Below are 20,680 nucleotides of genomic sequence, written 5' to 3'. Positions count from 1 at the left end.
TCTCATCACTAATGTGTTTTTGCTGTTGCAACCTTTCTGACTTGTCTGGGATGTTAATCGCTTGCTATCTTTGGGCATTTGGAAAAGAATAGCATTAAGACAGGAATTTCAGTGTTTAGCGGTTCTATTTATTGGCATAGTGAGCTTGCTGATTCAGTTCCAAGGTTTAACATATGGTATGCTCCTTCACTGATGCAACAAAATAATTATGTGATGTTTTCTTGGTGGTGTGGTGAAGTCCAGCAGCCTAAGTCAGGAGTAATGTACAGCTGTTCAGAAGCTTATGTAGCAGATCCATTTTGCCATGTATTAACTTGCAGATATATCAGTTTCTTTTCTAGATTTTTATAATGCAGCTTTTTCAAAGTACGTCTAGCCATTGAAAGGTAATTGGTTGAGTTTGATTGGATTGACATATTTTGCAAAAATAGGTTAGTTTTTGATTCTTTTTCTCTTCCAAAAGGCAAACAAATTCTGTTACTTAAGTCTGGAAATTTGCAGTGTAAATCAGTCCAACAAGCTTAGTTTCTTGAGTGCGTGAGCTGTCAAAATGCTCTTAAGAGGTAAAATTTAATTGATGAGAAATTCAATCTAAAATTAGGACTGGCTCTGACTTGCAAGAGTGTGGGGCAAAGAGAAGGTTTAGAGGGGAAATAACAATACGATCTCTTGTGGAAAAGGTACAATATATGTTATAAACTACTCTTTGTTCTGTGGATGAGAACAAAAGTACTTTTTTTTCCATTCTCTCCTTAGCTAACATGCAGAGTAAGCTTGATTCTTCTTTGAGTTTAGTATTTAGGGTACCTACCTGTAAAACATTTCTAAGTTCTATACAGTTGAGATCTTTTTTTTATGCCAGTCTTTGAGTTGTATGCCTTCCATACAATTACAGTGACAAAGGTAACTGCTGTCTGAATTACATAGTAATGCGAGACTGATTTGGTGTGGCAGTACAGTCTGTGAACGTAACACTATGTCTTCATAGTTTCTCTCATCTGTAAGCCTAAAACATTGCATAGGGCATAGAGTACTATTACCTGAGTGTTACTGGTAGTGAGGAGGACTGGTATAAAAAAAGTAAAGGCACCTGATGGGTGTTGTGAGTAGGATGGGATTTGTAAGTTCATCTCATCTTCTTGGTCATAGTTCTATTTTTTCTACTTTTGCAGATGTCTTAATCTTAGATAATATTGGAAAAAATCTGTATCTCAGAATATACTATTGCTTTCAATCATATATATATTCCCCTTTATTTCACTAAACTGTGTTCCTGAGTTTTAGACTGTAACACTGATTTCAACTATTGAATGCATTTGATTGTTGTAGTGTAAGATTTCACCTGCATTTCCATGATAATGCACTTGTGCTTTGCAGTAGTTGTAGGTGAAGGTATAGTTCAACAGATTTCTGAAATATGCACAGTGGCTGCTGGGCCTTTCGCCATTTAATTTTGAGACAGCGAAGTCCTCGGGCATGTTTCTGAATTCACACTTTTATGAAAGAACTTATCCTATTATTAGTAACCTTTATTTCAACAAAGCTTCTGCTGAAATGCTGCCTATGCCTCCCCATTTCTTTACCTCCCTTTCCTACTCACCCCTGGTGTTACACCCACATGCTTTAACTGTGACATCTATTCTTTCCTTTTATAAGGATTCTTGGCTGATGCGTTAGACTTTTCAGTTAGAAAAATATTCTTTACTTACTGGAATGAGTATGTTTTTAAAAAGGATCAGTTGTTCCATGTAAATGATGCAGTCATAGCTCTGTTTCTTTAGAATAAATTTATGTGCTTAGTAGTGTAGACATGATGTTGAAAAGAAACATGCTTACTTGAGGGAACAAAGTTGCTGTAGCTTTTCATTCATCTTCTAGTTTGTTGATGTTTTTTGAGAATTTCATTTCACTGCATTGAAGTTAGTCCTTGAAGTAACAAGTCAATGTCATATATAGTAATAGTTGTAACAGTACAGTAAATGATGAGTAAAGTAAATGATCTCCTTTCTTAGAAACCTGCCTTTAAGGAAAAACATTACAAAAGTCTGAGAATGTCTCCTGAGTATTATTTTAACCTGAAGACTAGAAGTGTGTCTGCCTTTCCTAAAACAGTAAAAGGGATAAATTTTTGGTAAACAAAAGGTGTCAGTTCTGTTGCATAGTTCAGCCTGTAAGCAGCAGATGTTTACTGTGCTTAGCAGTAATAGCATTAGTGAATGGTAGGTTCCTCCAGGCTGTTAAAATTAGCAAGCTGAATAGTGTAGCAAGTACAAGTAGCCTCTCTTCTGCATCCCTGTGTTCTAATCTTTTCCACCTTGTATTAAGAGTACAGTTAGATCTCACCAATGAGTTTCGTTGCCAATGTTTCTATAAATATAGTGAAACTGCCTTGTGAAAGTCAATTAAAATGCTTATCTTTGCTAGGAAAGTAGTGTAATAGGCATCTTAAAATGTGATGGAAGATAGCTAGGTGCTGGGATGCTGCTGGAGCCCAAATTTTTTAAGACACCAGAAGGAGATTGAGAAAATTGACTCATGCTGTATCTTGAAAGAAGTTCTATCTTTAAAAAAAAAAAAAAGAGTTAAGATGTTACTTATATCTGCATGTACATCATGTGCTGCAAATCGTAATTCTGTTCCTAATGTTTAAGATACTGTCACAGTATCTTACTTAAGTCACAGTACACTTAAGTAGTAACGAGTGCTTATGAAGGTCGTAGAGAATACATCAGCAAAATACTGTTGTGTGAATATCCCGTTGTGATCTGTTTTTTCAGACACCAAATTATTCCTTCAGCTAATAGAGAAGTTACTCTGAGATTAGTCCTCAGCAGCATACAGCATCTTGTTTTATGTATATCAGAGCTGCTTTTTTGTGACTGTGTTCCAGTAACCTTGTCTGAGCAAAGATGTTTAGAGAAATGTAAACTATAGTAACATTACATTTTAAAAAAGTATCTTGGTTTTGAGAAGCTTCTTCAGGAGGAAGCCAAAAGGGTAAAATGCTTGAAAATGCTGTATTAAGATGGTTGTGTTGTCATATGCTGACTGTGAAGATAGCTTTGATTCTTATCCAGGAGGATGTAGGCCAGGAAGATGATGTTATCTGAGAAGTAGAAGCTGTTGAATTAAGGAAAACTGGAAGGAGCAAACAAAATAGAAGTCTGTTAAGACAGAGGGTTTGAGAACTGCTTTGCTAAGTGCATTAGAACCTGAAAACCTTGCACATCGAAAGCAAGAAACTTGCCAGAGTCACTAGGGCTCAGAGAGGCATGAAAGGGCACCCAAGAGAAGTCAGATCATGTAGTAAGAACTAAGTGAACTAATTGCATTGCTTTTTGTTGGAGAAGGGCTTAAGAGACTTCTCACCAGAACTTTCTTTGACTCCAGGCAACCTTCATTTTAAATTTCAGTCAGGAGCATCTAAATCCATCAGCAGAATGATAACTTTTACAGCCATGTCTGGTGATATATGCTGAAGAATTCCAGAGGAACTTAACCATGAAACCACAGCGTATGGTTTGAGCTTTAAATGAGTTTTGATTATCTAGCTCTTGTGCTGTTGTCCCATGCAAACTGAAGCATTAAATGAAGTGTTGCCTTGCCAGTGCAAGGTAGAAAATATGAAGGTGACTTCTTAAAAAGTAGATCAGGGAAGTAAATGTAGACTAGTGATGGCTGATATTCTTTGGAGTCTTTTGTGATATAATTAAAAATTGTGACAGTGTATGTCATCTGAACAGAAGCTCAGTGGGGCAGTGAAGTGAGAGTGCTTGTGTGCTTGCTATTTTTCTGACCTTGCTGACACACTAGGGGCTGCTTTTGAAAGACTACGCCATGTATGGTAGAGGCTGCAGTGCGTAGGGAAACTGAGACTGCTTTTATTCTCCTTCCCTAATATGGGATGGCTACTGTAAATGCATTTTTTTAGGAATGTCTGGATCTCTTGGAGTGGTTGGATGGGGTTTGATAACAAAACAGAACTTATTTGTGTGAGTAAACATAAAGGAGCTAGTGCATACTTTGATAAAGTTAGTTGTGCCTCATAGGTCTCATTTCCTTGGAGGCTTCATTGTTAATCCTTATTCGTGTGGTCAGTCTGATAACACAGAACTGTTGTGTTTTTTTTTTTTGAAGAATGTTTATGAGATTCTTTTTTGAAGACTGAAAAAAACTGAAGAGTCACAGGTTTTCTGGGCTTATGGGTTAACCGCTTAGAAGTAACCAGGGGAGAGAATGAATTATTTACTTTATGATAAGGGAGAGTTACCAGTGGAATTACTCAAGACTCTGTTGCTTGATATATTCATAAATACCTGGAGGGAAGAAATGATTGAGAAAAGGATAGAAAGGATAGCAGAAAGCTAGGACTGACTGCAAACAGTCACAGTGGGAGTTCATTGTTCATTAGATTATAAAATTGCTGATAAAATTAAATTCTAGTAAATATGGAATCATGAATCTGAAGAAAAATAATTCAGGCTGAATATACCCAGTGGGTGGGCTTTATGTTGGTGGTTATTGTTCAGAAAACACTTTGAAGCTCCTTTGTAATGGTTTCTTTTAAAGAGCAGGGGTATGCTCAGATATCCTCAAATAGCAGTTAGCAGCAATCCTTGCAAAGATATGGACAATAAAATGAAAACAGGTGTGTGTCATGGATTGAATGGCGTAATTATATATTGGCTCTGTGTGCATTTCTGGCCACCTGTCAGAAAACATGGTGCAGCTGAAAAGCTGAAGAAGGTTAGCAGTGATCAAACTTTGGACCTGTTCCTGTGTAAGGAGGGAGAAACAGATGAGGATTGCTAGCTTGAAAAAGAACTGGTGGATAGAGACAAGTGGATATGAATTGAGAGCCTGAGAAGTGTTACATTTGGAGATGAACTGCTAGTAATAACTCCCCCCCGCCCCTCCAAGAAAAAAGAGCATCAGATAAGATCATTAACAGGCAACAATTTAAAATAAAGCACTTTTTTATTCTAATGCATACTTAAATTCTCATAGTATGCCATGAATAACAAAAGCATAAATGGACTAAAAATACCTGGAAAAATCAGTGGAAGAAAAGTCCTTTCAGCTAATAAACATTATGGTTGGGATCTACCCCAAAAGTATGCCAAACAAAATTATTGGAGGCTTGGAAGGATTGCTGCAAGGGGTTTGGATAACTGCTTTGTCTTTTCTTGCTTTCACCTTGTATCTGCCTACTGCTGATTTTTGTAAGAAGGACAATGGGATGTCTTTAGTTTGGCCCCACTGCTGTGAGGTGTATTCAAGTATTTTCTTCATTGGTTTTGTCATTTTGGAAAGGGAGGGCAGGAAAAGCACACTTTCTAGAAACAAAATAAAATAGGAGCATGTTAGTTTGTATTTTCTGTCTTGCTCTGAAGTTTTGAAATCAAGTAGATTCATCAACAAATTGAAATATTTAAGTCTGCTGCATAGTTAAATGTTCAATTGTGGATCCAGGCCCAGTTTAAGAAAAGAGAAAGGGCAAACTAATTCTAAATCTGTATGCTTTTAGAAGTATCTTTGTGCTTTGGTGCTAAAATCTGAATAGAATGTGGATAGAAAGGAATCCTGACACTTAAAAATTAGGCATATGGTCTTTTGGAGACTTATCTGTTAGAGTGGGAATTCTCTAGTAAAATGAGTTACGAAAGTCTCAGGGGAAGAGTTAAGGATTCTCCCAGAGATGTATAAAATTTTCCTTTTGGAAGGCAAAGTATGTTGACTAAGAATTGAACCTGACTTTTTTTGGGGTGGTATGGACAGTATTTGGATTTCACTACAACGTTGAACTGATATGTTTCTTGAATTAGAGAGAAATCTTAGAAATATGTCAACATCAAAAAGAGGTTTTTGTAAAATATCACAGCAGTAGTTAGTTGCTTTTTTTTTTGCATGTCTTGGTGCTTTTCCATTGAAAGCAAACATGACGTTCACCTGAAAACTCAGATTGATCTTTTTTCAAATTTGGCAGCAAGTGTGCTATAGTATCATGAGATGGGAAACAAAAGGACTTCACAGTTGTATAAAGATCCAGTGTCAGAACTCCTCATGTAACACTGGTATTAATATACTTTACACTTGAGAATATATTTAATGCTTCTCACTTTGAGTCGTTCAGTTGGAACGTCACTTCCTATATGAATGAATGGCTAATAAAGGGCTTGAGTGGTCAAAGGAATCAGTTTGTCAAAGTGGACATTTTCACATCAAGGAATACTCAAATGTCCCTTTTACCACTCTCTACAAAAACTCATTAATGCCAGTGGCCTGTTTCCAAGTCCATGTAAACTTCCATGTACACAGAAGAAAGAACCCCTGGAAGAACAAACTTCCTTGAAGATTTTAATTGTTCTTGTGCTGCTTCACATTTGGATCATTGTGTAGTTTTTAAGACTATGCTTTGTTTTTTAAAGAAAATAATCTTTGGGAATCAGGAATTGAATCTGACCTTCACTGTTGAGCCAGTAAGAAGGCTAATAAATGTCTACTAGTGTTTGCATCCTGTGTCTTTTGACATCTTTAGCATTTAGGTAATGTGATGAGGGCCGATATGTAGGTATTGCTGAGGTTACTGTGAGGTCCTGCCATGAAAATCAAGTATGATTATATCTGTCCCAAATCCCATATCCTAAACCCTCCAGTTTCCCATATGAAAGCCTAACTGTTGTGGTATTCACCTTTCTTGAAAGTACTGCTGGTTTTGGTTATATGATGATATTTAATAAAGCCTATGGCCTGTTTTTGTTGAAATCTATTGTAATAGTTAAATGGTCATTATAACTGATGCTACTTTCTACTTTAGACTACATGAAGAAATAATTGACTTCTATGACTTCATGTCCCCTCGTCCTGAAGAAGCAGCTATGAGAAGAGAAGTGGTGAAAAGAATAGAAACAGTCATCAAAGATCTTTGGCCTACAGCTGATGTGAGTGTAATTTAAGTGTTGATTTGCTTCTCTAGTAAATTGTAGAGCTCGGTTCACTTAACCTTGCTGTTATCTGTCTGTGTTTTAGAAATGAACAGATAAGACTTCAAACTTAAGGCAATTGACTTAATATCACAGCTCTTGCAGTACTTGGCAGTTTATTTTAAAAAGTGGAGGAAATTTAAAACCTAGATTTCAGGTTAATGAGGGCTACTGATAATTTTTTCATTTTGAGAATTGGGGATGTGAAGAACTCTCTGCTTTAAGAAGTGTATTTCTTAAAGACTTATTAAATTGATTGTCTCTGCATAACTTCATTTTTAATGTTAAAGTGAGGCTGACTACCTATGCATCCATTTCTGCAAGGAGTCCTGACTCTCTGGATATTTGTAAATACAAATATTTTACAAAAGAACAGTTAAAAAACCCATATTTTTTTTGTACTCCTCACAAATTTGACAGGGAATTACTTTAGCCCTGCTTTAGTGGGAAGGTTGGACTTGACTTCCTGAGGTATCTTGCAACCAAAGTTGTTGTAGTTTCAAACCCCTGGTTGTGGTAACAGTTTATTACCCCAAGAGTAGGTTTTCTCCAAAAAAAAAACATCCAAAAGGAATGTAATGTAAACTGTATCTCTAGCATCGCCTTTCTGATTACCAGATAGTAGCATTGTCATTAATAAGCAGAAAAACATTTCAAACCACTGATTTCATAGCCTTCCATGACAAAGAGTGAGGGCTGTGGCCACAGTACTGAGCTAAAGATACTATAAATCTCATCTACTTCATCCTCACCTGTGATTTCCCTTAGTAATAATATTTTTCTGGCTTATGGGAACAGATTTTAACACTGAAATGGCCCACAGTTGCCCAGCCTTTACATAGGTCACTTCAAAGAAGTGAACTTGTAGATTGTGCTTTGCTGTAGCAGAGGAAGAACGTTTCAATTCTCTAGATTGGAAGCATAGTAAAGTATTTGATGTGGACCATGAATGTTTCTTCAGCATGCCTTCTTTTCCACACACAAACACTACCACAATTTCATAGTCACCTTTACAGTAAAATCTGGAGTATTCATGTTTATCTGAATTATATGTTTAGAAGCACTTGCTGTTTTTTAAACCTAAAAATTTGGAAAAATGTTCCCCTTAAACTCTTCCAATTTCTGTAAAGCTGTTCTGTGAGGAAAGAAGGGAGCAGGAAGGAAGGAAATACGTAACAGCTTATACTTCTGTCGAACTGGAAATAAATAGTGAAAAGGACTTGTTTCAAATGCTTGTGCTCTGCTGCTAGCAGGATTGGTAGTCATTTCATGTTAAGAAACCCCAATTGCTAAAAGAAAGTGTATTTGTACAGGCTTAACAGAGTATGTAGTAAAGTAAGTTCAATAACTTTTTCCTGGGCTATATCCTTAAGTCCGGAAAAATTTTAAGTCTCGTGAAAGTAAATGAAGTGAGCGTTCATAATTACAAGATATTTCACTGGTGTTGGTTTTTTTCAGGTCCAGATATTTGGCAGCTTTAGTACAGGGCTTTATCTTCCAACTAGGTAAGTAATAATTTACTTTTATATAGAAGCTTGTCATCTTTTAGAGTAATGGTAAATTTCAAAGGTGATTTTAGACTGAAATGTGTAAACCTATCCAAACTTCCAATAAATTTTTTGCTTAATGTCCCATGTAACAAAGGGAAGAGCTTTTGAACTTACAGATCTGAGAAATATTTGATATATCATTGTACTGCTTTAGGTACTTACTGACCCTTTGGTGAATTACCTTTTCCTTGTGTCTGAGGTTAGTCTTTGGCTCTTTGTTTTCAGGATACAGTGAAATTGAATGTTTAATATTTCCTGTGTAAAGATTGTGTTTTGTTAAATAAGGTGAATTTCTAAGAGTGTGTCACTTATCACAGAGTTACTGTGCAAAGTCAGAGGAGTCATCGCAGGTGTGTTTCTCCATTTTTTTTTTGCAGAGCAAAATGTCTTATTTAATTCAGTGTTTTATATTGCTTAATGGTTCAAGAGGTGGATGTAGAAAACCTGTGTAGCTGTGTCTTAAAGACTATGTTGTCTTTACATCAATTACATTTTCAGTAGGAAAGCACTGGAAGTTTCATTTCTATGAATAACAATAACTGATAAAAATTGTTTGGAGTATTGACATGCCTGTCAACATGGGTAGATGAGGGATAGGATTGGGCTGTGGAAGTTAGAGGGGAGTGAGCAAGAAAGGTAAAAGGAAGAGGAGCTCAAAGAACTCGTCAGAGAACTGAAAGCAAGAAACTAGAATACTACTTTGGGTCCTAAAGCACACGAGACCATCTCTTACTTAACATTGCTTAAGGAAGCTTATTGGGAGCCTAGATGAAAAGTTACAAAATGGTCACCCTGGAGGACTTGTAATATGTAGAATGCCAATTGTACCATTTTTTTTTTTGGTGGAGTATTATGCTTGAGACTTCAGGATCTCATGCTGTGTTCTTTTTGTCTAGTGATATTGATCTAGTTGTTTTTGGGAAATGGGAACGGCCCCCTTTACAGCTGCTGGAGCAAGCACTACGAAAACACAATGTGGCTGAGCCATATTCCATTAAAGTACTTGATAAAGCTACGGTAAGTAATAGTCTTTGGAATACTGAACTGAAAAGCTTTCAGACCACTTAAGATGTTGGTAATAAATAGTGTTCTTAAGTCATGAAGCAAATGATATTGTCTTAAGCACAACGTTTTGCTCTGCAAAATTTTAGTAGAATGTGTATGTACTTAGCAATAGCACAGTTTTTTATGTGGACAGTGGTAATTCTCTGTACTATATCTACTGGAAGACCATACCTTTTGCTTATGTTGTCAATAAAAATCTGAAAGTTTTTGCAAAATATCTAGTAAAATTAACTATTTGTATAATGTTTTTCCACTGACCTTTGAGAGGACTTTGTTTAGCCAGGGGCCAGTAACTAGAGCTGTCTACCTTGAAACCCTGATTTTTCAGGTTGTCTTGCTTCTGATGGCGTAGTGAAGTGTTCCAAACCCAACATTTGTTTTTTCCCTTCCAAAATATGCTACTTAAGAGCTTTATTTAATTTGTGAAACTTGCATCTGTCTTGTAAGCCTAAGGGATCACATTGAATATGTTAAAAACTTATAGTATAAGAATTTTATGTTACTGAGCAAGTGGTGGTTTCCCCAGGAGACTAAGCAAAGTATTCCAAACTTCTGTTAGCAAGCTGTTATATTTTGTGGTCTCTTAAATAGGGTGACTCTTTTAGGTCCAGAAGATTCCTGTGGCTTGCATTGGAATAACAGTACATTAACAGTAGCTCTGGTAATCTTTGGTTTACCTGAGAATGGGTGGGATTTTCAGAATCAGTGATACCATTTAGTGATGGAAAATGGCACTAGGCTAGGCTTATCAATTCTACTAGCCTTTCTTATTTTATTCCCTCTGCTGTTGGTATAAAATGATGCTATACTTCTGATCTTTTTTGTTTTCCATTTCAGATTAAAAATATAAGAAATCCAATTTAAAATAAATGTTATCAGCTGAAGTTCAGGTTATGATTGTAAGACAATTTTGAAGGACACTGTCTTCAAGGTGGTGGTGTGAGACTGAACTACATATTCAGTAGTTCTGTAATAATTTCTTGCTGCCAGAAGAGGAAGTACTGCTACTCCTGCTTTGCTTTTACCCATTCTGGCTTTCGTTTGACTCTGCAGTGAACCAGTTCAGCCTGATAAACCAAAACACAGTGCTTTATTTTTTTCTGCTAGGCTAGTCTTCTGTCAGTTTAGCAAGTGAATGGTGCAGTGCTGGGTCAGATGAATGCAGTTACCACAGCTTATGAGAGTAGAATGTCTCCTATTAACAGCAGTGAGTCATTAAATTAAGTAAATTTATTTGTCTTACAAAACATTCATATTGCAGCTATGAAGGCAGATATCGAATAGCTATGGGAGGGTACGTGAGTGATCATAAGTTAATGTGTTCATACATGCCTGTGTTTTTAGTCACCTCACTAAAAAGTATTCGCTTGTCAGTCAAGTTAAGATTATCTTTTCTCAAAACCACGTTTCCTTGTCTTGATAGTTGCATTCATTTGGACTCATAGTGTTCATGTGTCTTCAGTGAGTAAGCTAGAGAATAGCACCAGTGTTGCATTTCTGGGGATTTATAAAACCTTGTTTTAACCTTTTCAGGTACCAATAATAAAACTTACTGACCAGGAGACAGAAGTGAAAGTTGACATCAGTTTTAATGTAGAAACTGGTGTGAAGGCAGCTCGATTTATCAAGGAATACATGAAGGTATCAGCCATATAATGAATGTTATACTACTTACCAAGGATGTGCTAAATGCCTAGCTAACCTTTTTTGGTATGGCTTAAGACTTTTGAAAATTTATTGCTGAAGACTATTTTCATTAATACTAATTAAACATGGATATTTAATTTATTTTCTACTGGTATCTATTCAGTGTTGCCTTCAAGTGATATATGTTTGTGTGGATAAACCTATACACTGAAAGGACTTCTACAATCATATATAGGTCTGCAGATAGGTACTAAACTTTGCTTCTAAAGCAAGTCTGTTCAAGTTTTGCTTACCTTGAATTTAAGTGATGCTTGATTATGAATACTATCTTGCTAAACAATGTCTAAAACCAATTTTTCTGTAGCTACATAAAATAAGGTTTACTTTTATGCTCTGCAGTAAAAGTACTGTTCAGATGGAAAGCTTTGACTATGAGTGACACTGGCATTCAAAGAAGGATATAAAAATCTTCCTGTTCAGGGGGAAGAAATAAATTTGATATGTAAGCTGTTTGATTAAATAAGAGTTGACGTCTATTAATCTGTTTCTAGAATTAAAAAAAAAAGCATGTTTCAGTTCTTCCTGTGGAAACACTTTATAGCACACTACTGAATAACATTTTTGTATTAGAGGATGAATCTTCTTGTGTTGAAATTGTGTAGTTATTTGTTTTGGAATGTTGACATTGTAATTTATAAGACTTATTTTGCTTTGCAGAAGTATTCTTTGCTGCCTTACTTGATTTTAGTATTAAAACAGTTCCTCCTTCAGAGGGACTTGAATGAAGTTTTTACTGGTGGAATTAGCTCTTACAGCCTAATTTTAATGGCAATTAGTTTCCTGCAGGTAAGTCTGTTCCTTATTTGTTTCTGTGTTCTTGAAAATACTTTGTTTTCTGTACTTATGCCCTGTTACAGTGCTGTTTCTTTGACTCCCATAGCAATGCATGGGTTTACTGTTACAGCTCCAGGTGTTTGATCACTGGCAGCTCCTATGGATTACCTCTCAAACCTCAAAGAGCTTCTGTTCACTCTGTGAACTGAAACAGCAGCAGGAGCCTTGTGATTGGCATAGAGGCTGTGCATTGCTTTCTATTCCAGGGCCTGTGATGTGGATTATTCTACCTTCCGGGGCAGCCTAGTCCAGTACCTGAATCATCTTGCTGGTGTTTTGTAAATCTGCCAGTATGCAGTTTAAGTTTGTTGCTTCCTAGACTACTGATACTGAATGTACAGAGTAGTTGATTTCAGTGTTTATTAAAATTACGAAATCAGTCAAGTTGGTTTTTAATTATATGTTGGTTAGGTTTTGACATACTTAAAACTGGCAGATATTGTAGGTAACTGATGAAATAGCTAATGAGTTATAACTGTTTCTAATAAATTTTTGTGATAGTAAGCTTTGTATGAGTACAATGAGGTACAATGTTAGTGTCTCAGCAGCTGTGATAGAGGAAAAACCTACATATTCTGCTGCTGTTAATGATTAATTGAAATATTGGTATAGATTTTACATACTGTATAGAATATGGGGAGGTTGAGAAAAGAACTGCATTTCAATTGGGGTAAATAGATTCCCTCCCTGCTTCTGAAAACATCAAGACCAATGGATTTTTCTGTGAAAAATCAGGTGTTGCTCTGTTACTAATTAAGCTGTAATGTAGCATGCAGTACTTTATTGCTTTTGGCTTAGGGGAAAGAATTTACTAATCATCAAAAAGCTGGAAGAGGAGGGAAGAATTCTTTGGCTGCCAGATACTGCTGAAGTGCTGCCCCCTCTTGGTTATGTGAAAGTGGTTTAAGTACCTGAAGAATTAATGACTCAGTTCAGACTTGTGTAACAAGATTATAATCAGCTGTTTAAATGAGAGCTTTTTGTTGCACTGTTAGGTCTGAAAAGCGTTAATTTTTAATAATTAACTGTTCTGTGTCACAGCTGCATCCAAGAATTGATGCCAGAAGAGCTGATGAAAACCTTGGAATGCTTCTGATAGAATTTTTTGAACTCTATGGAAGGAATTTTAACTACTTGAAAACTGGTATTAGAATAAAAAATGGAGGTGCCTATATTGCCAAAGAAGAAATCATGAAAGTCATGACTAATGGATACAGACCATCCATGCTATGTATTGAAGATCCTCTCCTGCCTGGTAAGATTGTACACTTCTTGCAATATTCTGGAGCTCTGGCTCAAGTTGTGCTCTCACAGTTTATGTTAGAACCCCTGAAGTCTGTCAAATGAATTAAGAAGCTGCACTGAGAAGACACTGTTGCTGGTGTCGAGGTGCAGTTATGGAGATGGGCTAAGAGATAATGACCTGAAGTTTCCCGAGATTCATAGCTGGAGTAAATTGAATTGCATGCAAACAGCGCAGATACATAATGCGTTGGAGATCTGGAACTGTGTTGAGTGTATGATAAGATTCTCTAACAGCGCTGAGGGGTAGCAAAAGAAAGAGGTCTTGGAAATCCTGGAAGGAGGTTTGTTAGTAGGAACAGCTCTCCATTGTTCATTATGAGAGAATGAGAATGGAACGTGTAGCTTTTCCTGCCACAGTCTGTGGTGCCATACTTCAGATAAATTATACCATACGGTAAAGAAATGCCCCAGATGAGGTACCTCTTCTGCAGGGCGGTGCAGTAGAGACTGCACAGAAACATGGGTGTATATCCATGAATGTGTAGCAAGGCAGCAGCTGTATTATGGTGTTGGTGTGAAGAGTGGTTTGCATAACTGGCTTCTGTGCTGCACAGGGAGCTTTAGAGAATGCCAGTTATAGTTGCATGTACTTTTGAAAGTAACTACCTTAAAATGTTCTTTTTTCTTTGCGATTTGGTTTTGATTCAGTAACCTTCAAAGTAATCAAGATAAATTTTAGCTGAGCTCCTGAAAAAAATTTCCAGCTTTATAGTACTCTGTTTGGATTCTATTTACACTGTCACAAGTAGCTGAAGTTCCAAACCAGCTTTTTAACAAAGTCAATTTTCAGTTAATTTGGACTTCAGCATTTATATTTCTATAATGTAATTGGCACTCAAACTCCATACTGTCATGTCTTGTGGGTAGACTGCTTATGTATGGCACTTTTAAAGCAAATACCATGGATCAGTAGCTGAAGTCTGGCACCTTTCTAAATATTCAATATGCTGAATGTTCATAGTTTTCTAGAACAGGTTGCAAGCTAAGATACTCGTTTGTCTAGCCACATCTCTGATATGTTTCTAGCTCTGAGTTTGTGTCCATCATGACTCTGCACTCGGCCAGGCATAGGTGTGATTGTGCAGAACTTTCATTGTGTTATTGAGATTTCCTTCAGTAGCTGTGTACTTACGTGCCTGAAGACCTGTTTGAGTAGCAGTATGAGCTGCATTTCTTCAAAAACCTTTACTGTCCTCCAGTTCTGTTCCTTCCTATCTGCTGAGGACTGAAAGAGAAGAAATTACATACACTGCACAATATTTTAATCACTGCTAATAGTGCTTTGGAATTTTTTCTTCAATGACTCCTCAGAGAAGAAAAAAAAATAAATCGCAAGTCTAGTAGGGGCTCTGAACTGTTCCTCCTAGCACAAGTCTTGCAGAAGCAAAGAAATGTAGTTTAGAAGAAAGATACTTATATGCTGTCAAAGAGTTAATAAGAATTAAATTTTAGATGAGGTTATATGGGCTGAGGTAATGTAATTCTTACAGTAAAGTGTTTTGGTAAGGGAAATGAAAGCTGACAATAGCTTGGTTACCTGACCACTATGTCCCATAGGGATATTTTCTGGCAGCTACCACAGAGCTTCAGAGCTTGCCTGATGGAACTAGGAGGAAAATTATATAGAACATATGGGATGGCTCTTTGAATTGGATCTCATGAATACAGCCTCCTTAGATCTAGACTTAATTGCATATTCCTACAGTATCTAAAAGTACCTGTCAAGTGTATGTAGATAATGTCTAGAATTTTGTTAATTAGTTTAGTTCTGTTATTGCTTGTGTCCCAGTACAAAAGACTTTTCCAGGGGTTCAGGTCCTTGCCCACAGTTGACAAGTCATCATCTCTGCTTGATTAGTTTGTGGTCAGATCCACTCAGTTTCTAACTCCGTGAGGGTCAGTGCCAGTACTATGCAGGAGATTGGAACAAGTATTTTGGTAAAGAGTGGACACAGATGTTTCTTGACTTAAGTTAGCATAAGCTGCTGTAAAGTTTTTTCCTCAAACCTGTTTTTGCACTATATGCATAAGTTTTTAATCTTTTTTTTGTGATCCTTTTTAGCCTGATCACAGCTTTCTCTAAAGTTCTTGTTGAGCCTTGGAAGAAGAGTTCCAAAGATGATGACTTAATTCAGAAATCAGATAGAAAAATACAGGGATGAAAAAAAGCCTTCAAATTTCTCAAGATTATCTAAGTAGTGTAAAAGTCCCTCCTATGAGTGTATACAGTAGTTCAGCAACAGGATGCTAAAAGGTGTAACTCATAAGAATAGCTTTAGACAGTCTTGTAGAGGACAGGATTAAGTTCAGTGGGATTAGTTTTTTAAGTTGGAGGAACTGTTTTTTCTTCAGTGAGAAATGGTGATGTCTGGCTAACAGATAAGTAATGTCATCAGAAGGATATAATACCTCAGTTCTACCTGCTCAGTACCTTCTGTTAGTTCCTAGATTTGGAAGGAACAGGCATCAACCTGTTGTGTTGCTGTTTTGGTCATAGTGGATTTTGCTCAGATTCTCCTGGGTCCTAGGACAGGGTAATGAGATGAAAATCTTTCCCTTAGCATCATCCAAAGAAGGGAGTTCCTATAAACACCTTGTAGCTGCCACCATTTCAGTTTCTCAAAGCAGTTGTCCTTTCTTTGATGTGTAAAAAGTGAAAGCATTAATTTAGGACAGCTGCAAAGCCAGGCATTTGGAAGTCTGTTAACAGGAACATGTTGGAGCAGGGTAGATGATATTGTCCTAGAAGAGGTTTGTGCGGAGTTGGTCTAGCAGTATCCTGTCTTGGAAGACATGACTCTAGTTGCAGGTGACAAATCTTTTAGTCTGTGGTTGTAAAACAAACTTAGCATTTATTCAGCAGCTTGTTAGGGAAGCTTATTATTTTATACCTTTGTGAATCAGGTGATTACCAAAGTCCTTCAGTCATTTCTGATGCTCAGAACAGGATTGATTTTGATCTTTGTTCAGATTGGTGGTGGCAAGAGTAGCTAAATCACGGTTTAAGACTTGGAGTTCCACCTGCGCTGCTCCCTTAATGAGATAGGTTGTTCTTCATTCTGAGTTGCTGTAGGCACTAACAAAAGTTCTGAACTTTAAATTCAGTGCATTTTCTTTGAAAAGAGACTCTTTAACTTGCAGGACTAATTATGCTTCATGTTGCTTGCTTCTGCATCTTGATAGGTCACAGATAGAGGAAGTAATTAGATTTGAGATTGGCAACAACTATTGGGATTATCTGTTCTAGCCCTAGTGGCTGCCCAAAGTTATTCATTGCAGCTTTTCAATATATGTTATTTGTCATTAGAACATGCAAATATATGTGTGTGTGTATAAAATATATGCATTTATAAAAATACACAAATAGATTGAAGTTAGCATCTGAAAAAACCCCTTCAATGCTGAATATTGCAAAAAGGTACTTACTAGATAACAGATTAGCATAAATGGATCTGCTTCAGTCCTAGCTCATGGTCTTACCTTTACCTTTTCAGGCCATGTTCTTAAAACTGCTTCAGGTAATGGAAGGCTACCTGACAGAGTGGTAATACTGATAGTGAGTGATGGAAATCTTAGACATGCTCCTTTAGGGAGAAAGTATGAGGATTGAATTATACATGAAATCACACACCACTGTTATCTACTAATGTACATCTGAGGATTGAAGTATATATGTTTTTTAAAGAGTGAGAGCATATGGGTTACGTGCTTTTGCTGATCAGTCTGTAGATTGTGATGGAAGAAGGATGCTCAGTCAGGTATGCAAGACATGATCTGCTAATGAGAACAATCTCTCAGAAGAAAATCTATTTGGGACAGCAAATGCAAATATGTGATCTTCTGGCTGCTTTAATATGTTCCTTTCTGTTTTGGGTAGGGCCACTTCTACACAGACTTGACTGGTATACTTCACAGTAGCTCACATAGTAGCTTTGGCTTCCATACCTGCTTTTCAGCTGCAGTGCAAGTCAGAAGCTCTGCAGACTGTATAATTGAATAAGACATATTTATTCAGACATTTTTATGAACTAATTACAGGTGCAGAATGAGGCAATCCAGGAACCTAGGCATGCTATAGCATGAGCTATCCTGCCTCTGTTCCCAAATCTGCTTCAATCAAGACTCATACACAACTTCGTTGGTGGTTTAAACTAAACTGCCTGAGTTTGCCATAAGTGGATTAGGGAAGGCTTATGATTTCTTTTGGTGGCACAACAGTGGAGGTGGCAACAACTGATGAAGGGAGTAACCAACAGTTTATAGCAGCAGCGTCTTCATTTTGGTATAACTCCATGCAGGGTGCATATCAAATGTAACTGCCTTAGCACCACATTACACTAAACTAATGCAATTTGTTTGAGTGCGTATTCTTAATTTACGTGAATTTATAGAATCATTTATGTTGAAAAAGAGCCTTAAGATCATTGAGTCCAACTGTAGATGGACTTGAATTTAGTGGTAGGTGCAATTGTGTGTGTTAAGCCACTTACATATATTCCATTTCTATATTGCTTCTCAATTGAATTCTCTTTGTATATTTGTTTAGCATGTCATTATGTGGAAGGTGGCATTGTTGCAGGACACAACAATGTGTCCTGCCCCTGGGAAACTTGTACTGAATTAATCATTGTTTTTCTAGTAGAATTAACATTTTTGTGTTCTGATTTCTTGACCACTGAAATAGCTTGGTCTCTATTCAGCTGCCTTTGGACTAAGTCCTTTGTGAAGTCCTCTGGTACTTTGTAGTGCAGCTCTGAACTTAATTACAATATGTTTCTTCCTAGATTCACTGTCCTAGGCCCACATTGGTCTCTGCTTCTACTTCAGGATAGAGTCCAATTGCAAATATGCCATTTAGAGAGGCTTCTGTAATTTTGAGCCTAGTAGCTGTGGGATACTGCAGTGGTGCATTCAGAACAAGATACTCAGTTACTTCAGTGAACAGGAAGTATTTCTTGATCAGTTTTTATTTGACCATATAAATTACTGAAGAAAATCTCCGTTCCCAAAATGCTCTTATGTTCCCAGTCTGTTTTCATTGATTATGCTTTTCTGTTAAAGTGGCATTGTGGTTGGAGAATCTTGAAGGACTAAAACATGTTGTCAAGTAGTAAAGCCAAGGTTGTTTTTTCCCCTGGATGGCAGACCTCAGCATGTTTGTCTATAACAGCTTGCTGGACAAAATACTTTAGCGAGTGAAGGGTTCCTCTAAAGCCAGATTTAGCCTCATTGGATTCAGTCCTCCAAAGGATAGATTCTGTACTTTACCCACCAATTTTCAAAGCAGATTTTTCATTAAAACCTGTTCATAGGCCCTGATCTGATTTTTCAAGCTTAAAATAAACGTATTTGGTGGTTCATCCCTTTCCAGTGTTCTTACAGCATTTAAAGCATCGTTCTGAAGAAGGGAGCCTTTTACTGTAAGCAGCTTTCTACCCACTCAAGATCTAGTTGCTATTTTAGACATGCAATTTTAAGGAAGTTTTCTTTGTTTCTTAAATTGAGTGGTGACAGTGAACCTTTGGTGTCTGGTGCCAAATAAATCTACAACCCCCTCCTCCCCCAATGTTTCTTCTTGCTAGTAATAGCAAGATCTTTATAGGTGTCAAATGGGAGACCAATGCTTGTACATTGTCCCTGATACAGAAGCTTTAGCATGTTCTTCTGCAGTTCCATGCATGTAGCACTGGATTTGGAAAGAGTTCTGTTATAAATGTCACTCATGCTTAAAAAGGGGCAGTCAAGAAGTGCCACTAACTTGATCAAAAAACAATGCTGTACAAACTTCTGGAATCCTCTATGATAGAGTTTGACAAACTGGTTTATCCTGTGGAGATAAGTAATCTGTATGAGCTCATTTATTAATCTGTAGTTTTGATAAGGTTAAGTAGGGGTTGATGTAAGTATGCCTGGCCCTATGAAGATAATGTGGTTGCACGAGTGGAATTTTAAGCTGAATTTGGCCTGCAGAAACTCTACTGGTAAGTGAGACATGATGCTTTAAGCTTGGTAGGTTCCCTCTTAAGACAGCTGTAAGAGCTTTAAGCTGATCTCTATTCTCTGTTTCTTTCAGGAGCTGGTACATTGGTATTTTATAAGCGGTAAATTGAATGCATTATGCATTATGTTAAGTGTCATTCCTAAGGTTAGCTTCTTTTATTGAGATAGGCACACCTAAGTTGTTCCTGATATGAGTAGGATGGGCTAACCAATTTAAACAGAGTTAAGCTGTATTGTTAAGGCTTCTGAGCTTTAAGTATGAATAATTTTCTGGTTACTGATATTAAAAAAAGATGATCTGATGACTGTCACATTATTTCAGGAAACGACGTTGGCAGAAGTTCTTACGGTGCCATGCAAGTGAAACAAGTTTTTGATTATGCCTACATTGTTCTTAGCCATGCAGTATCACCACTTGCAAGATCATATCCAAATAGAGATTCTGAGAGGTAATTAGTCCACTTTTTGAATATCCATTTGTCTGTGTAATCAATTAGGAATGTTTGGGTCTAAATCAATAAAAGGAATATTGTTATTTATTGTTTAACTGCAGCTGTATTGAAATCTGCCCAGAAATTTAGGCTGCCCAGTGGTATGAGAGTGTAATACCTCAATGTGCAGCACTGAAATGAAGACAGCATGACAAAACCCAGGATGAGTCCAATGTGAGGTTCTCTTAGTGTGGAAGGGAGCCAGAAGATAATTGGTCTTCCCTCAAACATTCTGCTTAAAGTATTTCAAAGGAAGGTCTGCTGGTTTAATGTTTGGTATGATGTATGTCTGTACTATGGTGAAAAGAAATGTGTATGATCAGACTGCTTGTTTAGACACAAAACTGGACAACAAGGCTAGAAATTTCCCTAGTTCTTTAATAAATGCTCCAATAAGCTGTTTTAAAAGGCTTGATATATAATTGAGCTATGAAAAGAATCAGTTCAGTTTGGCTATAATGTCAGAACTGCCATTAAAAGTAGCATACTTCTAGATGTGTCATTTTTAATGCAGTTCTTAATGTCTCATAGAAACACTGTACGGCCAGTACTTTCTCAGCTCTGACCTTTGCAAGTTTTCTGTTTTTTGAAAGGGGGAGGAGAAAGAAAATGAAGACATGTCCGACATGTTGTACTTTCTTTCATGTATCTGCTCTAGCATCTGTTATTCTAAACCTCAGTACAAATTGGGGCTAGATCAGAGTATGTCTCTTCCTTGAGAGTTCCCTAGAATCCCAATGGCTTT

The 20,680-nt window shown here is 37.0% G+C and overlaps 1 protein-coding gene across 5 annotated transcripts in view; it reads left to right on the top strand.

Moving 5' to 3' along the window:
• The window catches only part of TENT4A (terminal nucleotidyltransferase 4A), a 62,346-nt gene that overhangs the window by 8,676 nt on the left and 32,990 nt on the right, over nucleotides 1–20,680 (top strand). For all 5 annotated transcript variants that reach the window (XM_075052180.1, XM_075052182.1, XM_075052179.1 and 2 more), the window contains exons 2-8: nucleotides 6,818–6,941; nucleotides 8,442–8,488; nucleotides 9,430–9,550; nucleotides 11,132–11,239; nucleotides 11,963–12,091; nucleotides 13,181–13,394; nucleotides 19,767–19,893. In XM_075052180.1, coding sequence (XP_074908281.1) covers nucleotides 6,818–6,941; nucleotides 8,442–8,488; nucleotides 9,430–9,550; nucleotides 11,132–11,239; nucleotides 11,963–12,091; nucleotides 13,181–13,394; nucleotides 19,767–19,893 — 870 coding nt within the window. The remainder of the gene's footprint in view (nucleotides 1–6,817; nucleotides 6,942–8,441; nucleotides 8,489–9,429; nucleotides 9,551–11,131; nucleotides 11,240–11,962; nucleotides 12,092–13,180; nucleotides 13,395–19,766; nucleotides 19,894–20,680) is intronic.

This window comes from Buteo buteo, chromosome 20 (genome assembly GCF_964188355.1).
Source record: "Buteo buteo chromosome 20, bButBut1.hap1.1, whole genome shotgun sequence".
NCBI classification, from domain to species: domain Eukaryota; kingdom Metazoa; phylum Chordata; class Aves; order Accipitriformes; family Accipitridae; genus Buteo; species Buteo buteo.
This window is presented reverse-complemented; position numbering and strand designations above follow the sequence as displayed.